The 15,411-nt window shown below is 49.3% G+C and overlaps 2 protein-coding genes across 5 annotated transcripts in view; both read left to right on the plus strand.

Annotated features, from left to right (window-relative positions):
- The window catches only part of Atp6v0a4 (ATPase H+ transporting V0 subunit a4), a 113,613-nt gene extending 111,525 nt beyond the window's left edge, over positions 1 to 2,088 (plus strand). For all 4 annotated transcript variants that reach the window (XM_023712863.1, XM_023712864.1, XM_004629050.2 and 1 more), the window contains 2 exons: positions 466 to 637; positions 1,769 to 2,088. In XM_023712863.1, coding sequence (XP_023568631.1) covers positions 466 to 637; positions 1,769 to 1,862 — 266 coding nt within the window. In that variant the 3' untranslated portion in view covers positions 1,863 to 2,088. The remainder of the gene's footprint in view (positions 1 to 465; positions 638 to 1,768) is intronic.
- A 1,327-nt stretch (positions 2,089 to 3,415) lies between these two features.
- Positions 3,416 to 15,411, plus strand: part of Svopl (SVOP like) — a 55,352-nt gene continuing 43,356 nt past the window's right edge. Inside the window, exons 1-4 of the mRNA XM_012514219.2 lie at positions 3,416 to 3,527; positions 10,273 to 10,378; positions 10,483 to 10,574; positions 12,966 to 13,064. Coding sequence (XP_012369673.1) covers positions 10,294 to 10,378; positions 10,483 to 10,574; positions 12,966 to 13,064 — 276 coding nt within the window. The 5' untranslated portion in view covers positions 3,416 to 3,527; positions 10,273 to 10,293. The remainder of the gene's footprint in view (positions 3,528 to 10,272; positions 10,379 to 10,482; positions 10,575 to 12,965; positions 13,065 to 15,411) is intronic.

Genomic DNA, 15,411 nt, shown 5'->3' on the forward strand with positions numbered 1-15,411 from the left:
TTTAATGTTCAGTTCTTTAATCCATTTTGACTTTAGTGCATGGTGATAGGCCTGGGTCAAGTTTTAATCTTCAGCATGTAGAGAACCAATTTTTCCAGCACCATTTGTTAAAGAGACTATCTTTCTTCCAGTAAGTGTGTTTGGCCCCTTTGTCAAAGAGCAGGTGGCTGAGTGCATTCCTAGAGGCCTCTGCATCTTCTAGTCTATTCCATTGATCCTCATATAATGAAATTTTTAAAAAATGTAAGAATTCACTGTATACAGCATTTTGCTCACACCTCAGATTTGTTTTCCTCTCGATGGAAACTCTCGCACTGTGGACAGAGGTGTTGTAGCCTTTTTCCCACTCAGGCTCCAGAATGTTCTCCATCTCCAAGTGGAGCTGCTGATCTAAGATGATGTCCAGATCGAATCTGCACCTGCAAGCTGGGCTCTGGGGCTAAAGCTGTGGCTTGTGTCTTGCAGAACTGTCTGAAGTGCTCTGGACCATGGTCATGAACATTGGCCTGAGCCTTCGAGGCTGGGGAGGACTCGTGGGGGTCTTCGTCATCTTTGCAGTGTTTGCTGTGCTGACAGTGGCCATCCTCCTCATCATGGAGGGCCTGTCTGCCTTCCTGCATGCCCTGCGGCTGCACTGGTGAGCACAGTTGTCCCAGGAGGTACGGGGTGGTGGAGGGAAGGTCCCGCTGCGGGGCCAGCAGCTTCCTGGGCTCTAAGCCTCACTGGCCCTGTTATTTAAGGGTGCTTGTGCCTTGCCATAGTATGAGTGTAGTCTTCTGTTTGGATAATATTAGATGATGTAATAAACACTTAGACATATACTGATGGCCCTCTTTTAAGTACTAGGGGCTTTTTTAACTGTGTTTTAAAAAATCAGGTGTTCATTTGTTGTAATAATGGGCTTTAATTAAGTGGTGCCTCTGAGCACAGGTAAGGTGACAGATCCTAAATAGGCTCAGTGAGTGCATGATGCAGTGTGGGCAGTGTGCTGAATGCTAATGTGAATGCTAATGCTAATGTGACATACATGGATGTACACTAAGATTAGCGGGGACAGGAGGCGGAAGGTGCAGTGCGTGTCTGTAGGCCCCTCAGACCATCCTCAGCTTGCAGTGGCATTGTTTATCTCGCTCTGTGGCTGCTGCTGAGCAGGAAGGCTTTCACCCGTAGGTACAGATGGGGGAGGATGGAAACAATCCCTACACCCACGACACCCTCTCCTGCCATGAACCCTGTAAGGTCGTAAAACACCCACGATCCAACATGCTAACAGCCAGGTCAAGGTAGTGATGATTCTGCAGCCACAGGGGCCCACAGTCAGGACAGGGTGGCCATGGAATGCAGGATCGCCTTGGGAACGGCTGTCACGGCTGCCACATTGAGGCACTGGGCATCACCCAATGCCTTGGGGGACAGGCATCTTCACCTTCCATGGAGCTGGTGAGCTGGGCGGGGGCGGGAGAGGTGAGAGGGGGACAGGAGAAGGGCTTGGGGCATCATCAGGGTTCCCCCGGCAGCCGCCAGTTAGACAGCAAGTCCTGGCTAGCCTTACTACCTTCAGCTTGCTGGTTTTTGTTTTTTGTTTTTTTTTTTTTTTTTGTAAAAAACCAGGGATTGAACTCAGGCCCTTGCCCAGGAAGCACTTATTCCACTGAGCCATCTCCCCGGCCCCTCCACTTGCTTCTTACAAGTGTTGTGCATCTTGCCTCCTCCTGCCAGCCTCTAACCTGCATGTTTAATCTCCTTTTCTCCCATGGCTCCCAACCAGGGTGGAGTTCCAGAACAAGTTCTACGTCGGGGCTGGGTACAAGTTCTCTCCGTTCTCCTTCAAGGACATTCTGGAAGGGACGGCCGAGGAGTAGCTTCAGTCTTTACCCTGCAGTGGGCCTGAGCAAGCGGGAGGCGTTGAGGCTGAAAGCGTCCTGTGGAGTGTGGCTCTTGGCTACTCAGAGGCAGGAAGCGGTTGTGGGTATTCGGGTGGAAGCCTCGGTGTCCAATTGCCAATTGCTTTGGCAATTCCTTTGGGCTTCCTGGGAGGTCTTAATTACCAACTAATAAAATGATTGGGAAATGATGGGACGTGTTAAACCAAGTCTTCCTGTAATAGGCGAAGTAGTATAATCAAGAAAACAAACAAATGAGCCATTCATTTTTGACTCCAGGGAAAAAAAAACATCAGAACTGTCCCATAGCATTTCATATCGATAATTACAGGCCAGCGGGAACAACAGACTCACACAAGCTAATCCCAGAGAGGGATCAGGTTGATTGTATTCCCTCACTTCCCTCTTCCTCAGTTTGTCTTGGGTTTAGCATTACGCGTGTGCGAACTTTCTCATGAGCTTCCCTTCCAGAGGAGGAAGAGCAGGTTGAGTTCCCTGGTGCGGCTCTGCCTTGGCCTACGGCTGTGCAGTGAGGTGTGACAGTCCCTGGTCACAGGCTTTGTCTGCTGAGTAACTGGAGAAGGAGGCAGCAGGGGTGTTGGCCTAGAAGTGGAGAACCAGGAAGGACTAACAGCCTGGCCATGGCCCCGTGCGCTCTTTCTTGGGGACACCTGGCCTGGCCCACTTCCAAGAACCTGCTAAGATTCATGCCATGGGCTTCTTTGTTGGAATGGCCTTCACCCAGGTGAAAATTCATCTCTGTGGTAACTAAATATAAAAACATTTTTATAGTGCTTAGAGCGCCCATAGAGTTCTTTTCACGCTGTACTTAGCTCTAAATGTTCATTAGCCGTAAAAGAATTTCGAAAAGAGCTGATGGGATCAAATTCGCCTTTGGAGTGCAACTACTTTTGCCCTCAGTTGCCACCATATGCAGGAATGACACCCATGGGAATCTCGATGCTCCTCTCTAAGTGGAAACTTCTGTGTCACTGGTGGTCACCTCCTGCCTCCAGTGCATCGAAGACACACTTCAGGTGCCCAGGACAGGTTCACTGAGGGAAGCTGCGCAAGAGTGCTAGTAGGAAATGTGTGTTTGGGCTCCGACTCCGACACTTTGTCAAGTGGACTCGGGTAAGAAATGGAGTTGTCCATCCGTAGTCAGCTGGAGACCATGGCCTCTGCCTCTGGGTTGCGTGGGGAGCTGTGGGACACCATTAGGTGGGCCACAGCCACCTGCTCTCTAATTTTGAACGGTGACAGCTGTGAGAGGAGAGCTGCATGCGTGAGGACCGCTCTTGGCCCCTTGCTCAGCTGGGATACTTCAGAAACTCTCCCCGCTGCCCCTGGGAGCAAACATTCATTTCCTTCCATGGGTTACTCAGCTCTGATTAATTTCCCCTTCAAAAGGGCAGCTGGGCAGGGGGTGTGCCCAGGTGTCAGCCCTGCCCCTGACTGGGTGCAAGGTTGTCCTGCTGCAACCTGGCTGGAGGCCCAAGGGAAGGAGGAGTCCTGGGCCTGGCATCTCCCCAAGGGAGTCCTGGAGCCGAGGCCCTCAGCGCTCCGACTTCCACCTCCTACTTCCAGCTGTGACCAGGTGGGCCAAGGGACCCGAAAGGGACACCTTCCCAAGAAGAAGCACAGGTAAGAAATGCTGGACAGACAGTAGAGCTGCCTGCTCTTCCTGCTGCTGGCTGGGAGAGGGGAGTTGACTACTTGGGGGCAGTTGAAGGCAAATGGTGTGTGCAAGTTTCCTTTTTATTGGTGTTGCTAAACAAACTTCACTGCAAGCGGCCGCACATGTGTGCACACACACACACAAGTGTGCACACACACATGCATGCGCATATTCTTCGGTTTTACAGTGATCCACAGGGGCCCAATTATTTCTAGCCAAAACATTCAGTACATCAAAACAATAAAATAAAGATGTCACACAATTCTTTATAATTTGCATTAATGAAGCGTGACCTCTGTTGGAGCCTTTGCATTCTGGAGGAATTCTCCCAGTCCGACCTTTTTTTTTTCTCGAAGCTCTTTTCCACGGTTACTCTCCTGTTGTAGTTTTTAGGAGTCAATGATCGGGAACCTCTCCTGTGATTCACTGTTTCCCTCCCTCCCCCTTCCCTTCTTTCCTTTCTTCCTGTCATTAGCTCATTGGCACAATGCCTGCCTGTCAAGAGGTCCTGAGTTCGATTCCAGGTTCCAAAAATAAAGGACTTTAGACTGATGTAGGGAATCAAAGAACAAACGAGACCTCAGCTGTTGTGGCGCTCCATTTTGTAGGGACTGTGGAGAACCTTAGGGAGAATCAGCTGGGAAGATAAGCCCTTTGTAAGGGAGAAGAACCCGTCTCTGTCTTAGCAAGCGGCGGACCTGACACCCTGCGGTTGGAGACTTCCTCTTACAAATCTTTGGTGGTTTCCATTATGAGCACCTAGCTATCAATACCTTTTCCTAATAACCAATCAAGTAAAGATCTTCAAAAAGAAAAGAGAAACGGGCTGAGGCCGCTAATTTATAAAAATTGACTATTCGTGCCCGCTGTGAGCCCCCTCCACAGGAGTGGCTGTGTGCAGGCTTTCTTTCCAGCACCTATAATAAATTGCTTTTGCTTCATGCTGGTCTCTGACTCTGCTTCCTTTTTTGCTTCCTAAGTCAGGAAAAGAGACAAGCCCTGTGAGGATGAGTAGACCCCGGACCCACAATTTCAGAGTTCGGATCTCTTTAAGTATTTTATCTTCTGTCTTGATGAAACTTTCAGCTGAAACATGGGAAGATGAGATGAAAATGCTTTCCATAAAAATCTTCACCAGCTTTGGGGAAAGGGTCCTCTTTCATGCTCAGAACACTGTCTCCCTTTACAATCTGCACACACAAACGTTAAATCCTGACAGCCCTCCAAAAGTGGAGGGGGTTTGCAGGTTAGCTCAGTTGTTTAAAGTGCCTGCTTGGGCAAACTCAGTCAGGCGCAGGGCGCTGTGGTTTGATCCCCGGCTCCATATGCCACACCAGGCCTTCCGTTAAAGCAGCCCAAGCCAGCCAAAAAATGAAAAAATAAAATAAATAAATCTTGATAGCCCATCCACACACCCAGTAAAGGGTCCTATTGTAAATAAACCTCTTGTCACCAGGGGCCCCGAGGCCTGCTTTCTCTGGTGTGGGTGAACTTAGCAACATCCCCTGACCCAAGAGTTCACGAGGCCCTATCCATCCCAAGGATGTCACCATGAGAGATGCCAGACCCCCTGGTGGTGGGGCGAGGGGCTACCCTCCTCCTCTGAGTGGAGTTTGAGGGAGTTACAACTCGTTTTTTTCCTCACTTCCATGCACCCACAAAGCCTTTGGAAAAGGTAAAGTCTGAAAGCCCTTTCTTCCTGTAAAATAGAGTGGCTTTTGCAGAGTATAGGAATGTAGACTAACAGGAGCATTTTTAGTAGCAAGGACCTATTTTCTCTGCCCCTTTTTGATAAGGTGAAGTGACTGGTGGGGTGAAGTGAGACCCCCGCTAGAGAGGTCTTGAGTTCTTCTTCCCCAGGGAGAACCTAGCGCAAGTAGCAAAGGTTTCCCAGCACCTCTTATACTGACCCTTGAAATACCATCGGCCTCTTTCAGAAAACAACCTTTCTCCACTTTGGGGGGTGGGTGGGGTTTCACTTGTGAAATATTATCAGTAAGGATCTTGAGATATGTGCCTTTATTCTTATGCTAGCAATGGAACCCACGACTTCCCACACTCAAGGCAACAATTCCGGTGCTGACCCATGACCCTAGCCCCCTCCCCTCTTCCCTTCCTCCCTTGCTTCCTCTCTTCCTTTCTTTTCTTTCTTTTTTTTTTTTTTTTTCTCCCCTCTCTCTCCAGTTGGAGAGACCTGCACTTGCTGTTCTGTCATTAGAAGGCACTTATTCTGGCTAAATGATGAGGGACTTGGGTGAGGCTGCAGCAGCTTCCTTCATTCTTTTATCCAGGGAGGAGAATCAACAGCAACATAATCTCATTTAACCCTCATAGCGCATGTAAGAGAAAATTTAGCCGTTAAGAATTGCTCCAAATTGCCGGGTATCTGAGGCCACAGGTAACAGTGGCTGTTAAGAATTGCTCCAAATTGCCGGGTATCTGAGGCCACAGGTAACAGTGGCTTAGTTCACAGCGAACTTTATTTGTGTGTGAGAGAGAGAAAAAGAGAGACTGACAGGGCTGGGGAGATAGTTCAGCAGTCTAAGCATCTACCTGGCAAGTGCAAGGACCCGGATTTGGTTCTAGGTACCACATGCCGTGCCGGCACCAGAACCCCAGACATGCCACTGAAACCAGGTGTGGTGGCATATGCCTATAATCCCAGTGCTGGGAAGGCTGAGGCGAGAGGATCACTATGAGTCCAAGCTGTGTAGTGAGACCCTGTACCAAATAAATAAATACATAAACAAGAGAGACAGATAGGCAGACAGAGACAGAGAGATGGAGACTGAGCTGCCTATTTCCATCTTCCAGACTTTTATTTCGTCTGGGCCCCACCCTATTGATTGTGTGGTCATGGCTCCTCCTGGGCCCCAAATGGATTCAAAACCTTTGCTTAATTAAGCACTAAGAAGAATGTATGCAATGTGTTAATTATTGAAACTGTCCTACCAATTTGATTTGAAACTGTCTCATTGCTGTTTATCAATAAAATTATAGAAAAAAAATTCATAAACTACAAAAAACCACCTTTGCTTATATTTACTATGTGGAAGAACCAGAAGTTGCACGGTGCCAGGTCCTGGGAACAAGGTGTGTGAGGCCACAGCACCAGGTGTTTGCAAGCCTGCCTTTCCGCTGGACAGTGCCCGACAGCAGTGGTCACTGTGTGTGTTTTAACCAGACTTCATACAGACACCCAGGACAGAGGATTTCCTGAATTGCTTCAGAAAGTATTGTGAACTGTGGGATAAGCGTGGTCAGAGTGAGGGGTAGTATTTTGAGGGGAGATTAATGACAGTATCTTTTACTATAATATTTTATTTATTTTTATGCATTTAGTACAGGGTCTACAGGGTCTCACTACACAGATCGGACTCATAGTGATCCTCTTATTTTTCAGCCTCCCAAGTGCTGGGATTACAGGGGTGCGCCACCACGCCCAGTCTTTTAATATTTTAAATTTAAATATTCATCATATACTTTGATTACCCCATGTATAACTTTGTTTGCATATTTGTATCGTTACAAGTCCTTGGAGTGAAATGGCTTACTTAATGTTCTGTCATCTGTTATTGAACTGCCCTCAAGAAATACGTACTGGCCACGCATGCTCATGCACACCTGTAATCCCACTACTTGGGCGGCCGAGGCAGGAGGATGTTGCAGAGTTCAAGGTCAGCCTGAGTTACATAGTGAGTTTAAGACCAGCTAATACATACAGCAAAGCCCTGTCTCAGTACACACACAGACACACACACCCCAAAAGAAACACTGTACCATTTTACATCTATTCTTGGTTCCAATCAATCTTTTAACATTTTTGCAGCTCTAATAGCAGAAAATGGTTACACCTGAATTCAGGTCTTGGTTACAGAGGAGGTGGAACTTGATTTCATAGGTGTACCCACCACTGGTGTTTATTCTTCTGGGCTGATCCTTTGGACCTCTGACCTGTCATCACTTTCTTCTGACCTGCAAGAACTTCTGCTACACATGTTTCATATTCTGCTTATTTACCTTTCTTATTAAAAAATTGAACTAACAAGCACACATGGTGATTTCAAACAGATGAATTTGACAGAGAAAAAGAATCTTCTGCTTCAACTTCCCCTATCGCTAGAGAAATTTTTGTTTTTAGCTTTCTCAGTGATTAACCTGTATAATTAAAACAATATTATTATCCGTTATATCTTGGCTCACCAACTTAAGGTAGTATCAAGCCATTACTAACAAAAGTGTTGGCATAGGCTATAGTTTCTTTCCATTTCCAATCTGAGTCCCTCTATACCTTTCTGCAGCTGTTTCTTTATTTCAGAAGCTGTTGATTCATTGCTTTCAGCTGTGTGATTTCCAATTTGTTCTGTGCTAGTGTCCTCTGCTCTTGTTATGGGTGGGCTTGGGTTCTGAGATTGCATTTTGCTCCTTCTTGTTGTCATTTTGTGTAGCACTGTCTTCTGACCTTTGTTGTAGATCTTTGTTCCAGTTATAGCCTTAGTACTTACTGAAGTTCAGGTGCAGATCTACAGTTTGGATCTATCCAGCTGTGCCTGGCTTGGGTCTGGCTGCTGTGCTCAGCTCCTTCCTGCTGCTACCCTTGGGGGTGAACCTGTTGTGCCCCTCTGGCAAGATGTTCTGTTCCTGAACTAGCTGGGTGGTTCTGTCCCCTACACTCTCTGTAGGGATTGCAGCTGCAGGGTTTCACCCCAGTCCTGTATGCCAGGCCTGAGTTGAGTCTGGAGGGGACAAGGTGGAGTAGCGGGGAGAGGCGGCTCTCCCACACACTCACCGGTCCTGGACTAGGACTGGATCTGGGAGTTCCCTGAACGGGGCAGAAATTCCAACTCTGTGAGCGGGGTGTGGGGGGAGGGGTACTACAGAGTGGTGGGGGGCGTCCCAAGAGGGTGAAAGAGGGTGTCACCCACGCTGCACCTGGGCTGGGACCAGTAGGTCCCACCGGCACAGGGTAGCGGGAAGCTCTCCCACACACTCACCAGGCCTGGGCTAGGACTGGGTCTGGGGGTTCCCGGAATGCGGCAGAAATTCCTACTCGGTGGGTGGGGTGGGGGAGGTGCTGTGGAGTGTTGGGGGGCCTCCCAAGGGGATGGAAGAGGGTCTCACCCACGCTGCGCCTGGGCTGGGACCAGTAGGTCCTGCCGGTGCAGGATAGCCGGAAGCTGTCCCACACACTCCTATAGTTTCTCCTTTTTGCAATTCTCCCAATATTTTGTAGGCATCCTGCTTTTCTCTTATTAAATTTCGTTTGTTTATTGAATCCAGAGAGCTCTGCCACTGAGCCACAACTACAGACCTTTGCATTTTATTTTGAGATGGGGTCTCACTAACTTGCCCATGCTGGCCTTGAACTTGAGATGCTCCTGCCCCAGCTTCTGGGCTAGCTTGGGATATAAGTGTCCATGACCGTTCCAGTCTCTTAGTTATTTTTGTAATTATCAAAAGGACGCCTCGACCTGTAGTTCTAATTTGGCAAGTTTAATCTCACTAAAACTGTGTTTTTCCTTTTTATTTTCACCACCTGCTTATTCAAGAAATAAAGTCACTCATTCTGTAGAACTTCCCAAGCTCTAGATTTTCTTTATTGCATACACAGGGTGGGTTAACACATTTCTCTGCTGCCTGCGCACACTGGCTGGATTCCATTTTCTCAAAGTGCTTCCCAGGGGGTGCAAATACTTCCCGCCCACCAGGGCTCCACAGGGACCACAGCCAATCACCCCCGCCGTGCCTGGCAATGGAACAGTCCCACCCACGGGGCAGTAAGGTCCCCATCAGCCACTGCAATCATCGGCTAGATCTGTACTTAATTTCCTCCACAATTCAAGAAAATGTCAAGGTTATGGTTTTGTTATTGGTTACCTTGGTGTACAGAGCCCACAAGAAAGCAGAAGTGTTGACTGGTTTTCAGAATGGGAATCTGTTCCCTGGTGTTCTCCAGAGGTGTCCGGTGAGTTGTAGGCTTAGCGTAAGTCTGAGCAGATGCAGCTCAACCTCTGTTACAGGCTGCAGCTCTTTGCTGTTGCTGTTTTGATGGCATCCGATGCATCCTAGTGGGAGCACGGCGGAGCCGCCTGCTCACAGCAACCGCTCACTTCACACACGCCAGGTGTAGGTGGCGCATTTTCTCCAAGCCACCCCAGGGAGTCCTCACATCAGCCCAGAAGGTCGGTGAGATCATTGTATTGTCCCCATGTTGGAGAAAAGGAAACAGGAACACAAAGGACAAACTCCTCAAAGCTGTGCTTTGTAAATGGAAGGGAAAGAATGTAACTTTAATTTTATTTTGAGACAGGGCCTCACTGGGTAGCCCAGGCTGGCCTCAAACTTGAGGTGATCTTCCTACCTCAGCCTCCCGAGGGCTGTGGTCACAGGTGTGCACCACCGTGCCTGGCTCTGTCTTATATGTATCAGTCTGTCTACAGCCCATAGCAATGACACACACCTCGGGGAGCGGGTGCGTGTGTCTGGAACATCTTCACTGTCTTCTCTTCCGTTCCCTCCTTCCCTCCTTCCATCTCCTGGTCTGGGAAGGAAAGGATTGGAAGTCTGTGGTCTGGCTCCAGAGGAAGTATGTGGCTGAGGATAAAACACACCCCTGTCAGGGTTTGGTGAGGCTCCCTGAGATTTTTGCCCATGGCCAGTGCGTAGATGGCACTTGGTCACCATGATGTCTCTGTCCTTCCACCCTGGCAGTGTGAGAGGCACCAGGGCTACATGGCGTCCAAGCCCACGGAGCCGGTCACCATCCTCAGCCTGCGCAGGCTCAGCCTCTCGGGCCCGGAGCCACAGCCTCAGAAAGGTAAGGGCCCTGCTCCCCCACAGTGGGTGATGGGAGGGGACAGGAGGCACTGGGGCCACACATCGCCTTCCACACAGCGGTGCCCATGTCCCCTCCCTTGGCAGAGACCAAGATGTTCACAGTGGAGGACGCGGTGGAGACCATCGGGTTTGGGCGCTTTCACGTCGCCCTGTTCCTGATCATGGGCAGCACGGGGGTGAGTGCCTCTCGGGCGCCGTGCTTCTCCCCGGCTGGCCTCCTCGCTGGGCCCTCAGGCTGCTTCTGCAATGCAGAAGGGGGCAGATGCCGGCTAGGGACATGCAGACATGTCTCTGCGGCCCAAGAGTCAAAGCTCACATTTAAAATGGGTTCAGCTGAGGTTTGGGGAGGAAAGGAGAAACCCTGGTATTATCCTGTGTGGGGTCAGACACAAGGCTCCCCAGTGTTCTTTTTGGGACAGGGTCTCCTTATGTAGCTTAGACTGGCCTTAAACTCACTATGTAGCCCAGGCTGGCCTTGAATGTGGGGTAATCTTCCTGCCTCAGCCTCCTGAATGCTGAGACTACAGGCATGCACCACCATGCCCGCCTCCAGATATTTCTGCATCCCAGCAACCCAGTACACCTGCGGTCCTCACAGGTTCCCAGATCTTTCTGGGGAACAGGTAGAGGCTTGTTTTTTGTCGGTGTGTCCCAACTCCAGCCATGGCCAGTGTGATGGTATGACAAGGGGCCCTCTGGAAGATGACTGGACCATGCAGGAGTACAGGTGTTGGAGACCGGGCTGTCCAGGGTTAAGCTGCTGAAGGAAGGGACCTCCAGTTGTGTCAAAAAAGCTCATCTTCACAATCTTTAAGAGGACAAGACAGCATCGCAGCTCTAAGATTGACACTTTCTGTTCCAGAGCAGTGACACTGTCAACCTTGAGATCAACTGTGATTTACTGCCTTTGTTCTAATGTCTTCTGTGGGCTTTCATACTCCTCACTTCCTGTACCCCCATTCTGTAGAAATCCCCAAATTATGCATGCTCCAGAGAATATCTTTGGTCCTCCAAATCCCTCCTGCCTCAGCCTTTCAAGTAGCTAGGATTACAGAGGCAGTTTTCTGCTCCTTAACAGTTATGCATTCTAGCCAGGTGTGGTACTGCATGCCTGTAACACTAGCACTTGGGAAGCCGAGGCAGGAGGATTACCTCAGGTTTGACCTTGGACAGCAGAGTTGAGACCCTGTTTAAAAAACCAAAAAACCAAAACAAAACAAAAAACAAATTACATCCTCTCAAGTATTTGGTCAGGCAGTGGACTAAGACATTTCCTATATGCTGTTCGGAGGAAAGAGAGACCCATCTCTCCCATCCTGGGCTTTGAGAACAGCCGTGAAGTTCATGAAACTACAAAACCGTGACTTCCTCCTTTAGTAGAAAGACTGGGAATGCATTCAGAACTCCAAGCTTAGCTGAGCTGAGAGGCATGCCTGCCATCCCAGCACTTGCGAGGCTGAGGCAGGGGTGTCCCAAGTTTGAGACCAGCCTGGGCAATTTAGTGATACTTGTTATGGAATTGAAATGAGGGCTAGGGGTATAGCTCAGTGGAAGCATTTGCCCAGCATGTGTGAGGCTCTGGTTCCATCCCCAGAACTGGAGGACAAACCAACATGCATGGTGATAAGGCAGGGAGGGAGAGGAAACTATGGTTGGCAAAACAGTGGCTTGGGAAAGGAGAGGGAAGGATTTCTAACCAGAAACCCCGCGAGGAAACACCAGGGGGTGCTAACTGCAGGTGAGAAAGATGAGTGTGCTCACTGAGCTGTGGACGCTCCTGTCTCAGGAGGGTGCATTCACAGGGGACAAAAGGGACAGAGCCAGGCATTGTGGCACACGCCTGTAATCCCAGCACTCAGGAGGGTGACGCAAGGGGATCGCTGTGAGTTGAAGAGCAGGCTGGACTATGTAGAGGGAGCCTGTCTTGAATGAATGAAGTCAAGTATTTTAGTCTAATTTTTAGGATAACCAACAACGGGATATAGAACATTTCCCTCTCTGTAAAGTGAGATCCCTGGAAGGGTCAAGTAAGTGTGGCAGGATAGGGACTGACTCCGCTCTCTTCCACTTCCAGAAAATCTCCACAGGAGTGAAATGGTGTCTGCCTTTTGCTTTGCTTTCATTCAGTACTGCATATTGAATTCAGGGTCTACACTGAACTACAGCCCTAAGTTTTTAGCATTTTTATTTAATATTGAGGCAGGATCTTGCTAGGTTATGATGTCTGGGCTTGAACTTGAGATCCTCCTGCCTCAGCCTCTCAGAGTGCTAGGTTTACAGGTGTGCACCTTCTGTCACTGTCTGTTTTGATTCCTCCCAGCTTATCTGCTGGGAAGGGTTCTTTCCCTCGCCCCCACAGGCAGAGGAGAACAGAAGTGTGGACTTGCATCAGGAGCCCTCTCCTGGTCTTGGGCTGGGAAGCTGAGTGGGCCTTGTCCTCAGAATGGGTGATGGCGGTGGCATACCGTGTACCCTGGACCTAGGGCTGAGGAGGGTGACAGACAGGAGGCCCCGGCAAGAGCTGACGGGCCGGCTCCTGGACCTGGCGGGATTCTCTCTTCTTCAAGGTAGTGGAGGCCATGGAGATCATGCTGATTGCTGTGGTGTCCCCTGTTATCCGCTGTGAGTGGCATCTGGAGAACTGGCAGGTGGCATTCGTGACTACAGTGAGTACCTGCGTCCCGTGTGGTGCAGGAGCAGCTGCGGGCCTGGCTCTCCTTCCAGTACGTGGGCACTGGGGGTCTCAGTCCCTCCCGAAGCAAGAGCCTGGATGGAGAAATCGCACCGAGCAGGGGCCCTTACACTGGGGGTTGGTCATGGGCTGGCTACAGAGCCAACAGCTGATTACTTGGGCTCTTGGGAGTTAGCCTGTCACCCTCACTGAAAGGCGCTGCCACTGGGTCACCTTCTCTCAAAGCCCATAAACAGCCTTATGAGCTTCACACTGCCTTTTGGAGGCAAGTAGAATCAAGCAAGTCACCTGCCATTCTTTCAAAAGGCAAAATTGGCAGCAGTCTCTGGGTGCGAGTGGAAAGTGAGAAGAGAAAGCAAGGTTTCCAGGGTGACGGGTCCCTGAAACACCCTTGGTCTTCACCCTACTGGCCCTGCTCCCCAACATGGCCAAAGCACGCAAAACCCACCAAGGAACAACATTCAATGCAAGTAATGTAGAAGACTTTTGAAACTGCCATTTTGTACGTTGTCATTATGTTTCTCCTTCGGCTGATCGGAGGGGCAGCCAGACAGCTCAGTGGACTAAATCACCTTCTTAGGCAGACGCAGCAGCCGGGGTTCGATCTCACTGTGATAGCAATTCAGACTGTGAATGGTGGCACGCGCCTGTAATCCCAGCGCTTGGGAGGCTGAAAACGGGAGGATCAGTACGAGTCCTATCTGTGTAGTGAGACCCTATAGACCTTGAACTAAATACAAAAAAACAACAACAACAAAAAAAAAAAACCAAGATCTGAAAGTATCAGTGCCCCCCTCTTATGGCCCCGATCTTTTAGACAGGATCTGGCTATGGAGTTCAAGCTGGTCTTGAGCTCACCGTTTAGCCCATGCCAGCCTTAAACTCATGGGGACCCTTCTGCCTCAGCCTCCCTGAGTGCTAGGATTACAGGTATGTGTCAGGCCCTAACAGTATACTTTTTTAAAAAATTAAATTTATTGCTATATTTTAGGTATACGTAATGATCATTGTATAACTTGCTACTGCTTTTTTGGAAGGGAGGGGAGGGGAAGGAATTTTGAGATTGAGGTCCTGCTAAGTTACCTGTAATGGGCTCTAGCTTGCAGTCCTCCTGCCTCAGCCTCCCGGAGTGCTGAGGTTACAGGCATAAGCCACCACACTGCTGTATGTGTAATCGCAGCTGCTTTGCACCCCGCTAGGTTTGTAGTAAGCAGACTTAGGTCCTGACAGTACTGTAGATCCAGATGTGCCATTGGCCTCCGTCACAGCCACGACATTGTATTACATGGTATGGTACGCTTTCTTATATTATGCTGCAAGATACATAGTTACAGCTTATATCTCATTGGTTATATTTCTATCACTTCCTAATTTTGCCTGAAAAGTTTCCTCGGTAGCAGCAGTTGGCTGACTTGCCTCGAACAGTGGCTCAAAGCTCAGACTGGACGATGATGATCCTCACTGGATAGGTGACGATTTCTGGCTTTCCCTGGTCACGCCTGGTCCCGGCTGTGACGCCGCCTGAACCTGGCTTCTGCCCATTTCCACCATGACCTGGGCTTCGTAGCCCTGACTCCAACTCCACATTCTCCACCGTGGCCTGAGTGGGTCCTCCCTACACAGCTAAGGGTCTCGGGCTAATTACTCCTCTCACTGTGGGAACTAGAATCAGTTCCACGTGGTGCCTAAACCAGAAGCTCGACAATCACTTTTTTATATTAAAAATAAGCACCTGGGCTGGGAAGCTAGCTCAGCGGTCTAAGTGCCCACCTGCCAAGCGGAAGGTTTCATCCCCAATACTGCATGTCTTACCAACCCCGGACCCCCAGGCATGGTTCCGTAATCTCAGCACTGGGGAGGCTGAGACAGGAGGATCACTACGAGTCCGAGCTGCAATGAAACCCTGTACCAAATAAATAAATAGATTTTATTTTTATTTATTTATTTATTTATTTTATTTATGTGGGGGTGTGTGTGTGTGTGGCCAGCTCAGCCCACCAGGGGGCGGGGCTGGCTGGCATGTGGTGCTGGGGGATTGAACTGTGGTCCCTGTGCTTTACTAAGCTTGTTCTAAGTAGGTGCTTTAGCCCACTGAGCCATCTCACCAGCCCCAAGAGAGTTTTTCTTGATAACCCAATCTTTAAACACAACACAGCATTAAAAAAACAAACAAACAAACACACACACACACACACACACACACACACACACACACAAAACCCCTGCTAAATAGGAACCCCTTAGGTATTTTGAGTTTAGCAATTTGTCTCTAAACATCCATCCCCCCCTTTGCTTGTTATGATGATGATTTTTAATTTTTT

The sequence above is a fragment of the Octodon degus genome, unplaced genomic scaffold (assembly GCF_000260255.1).
Source record: "Octodon degus isolate 3935 unplaced genomic scaffold, OctDeg1.0 scaffold00027, whole genome shotgun sequence".
Taxonomy (NCBI): Eukaryota; Metazoa; Chordata; class Mammalia; order Rodentia; family Octodontidae; genus Octodon; species Octodon degus.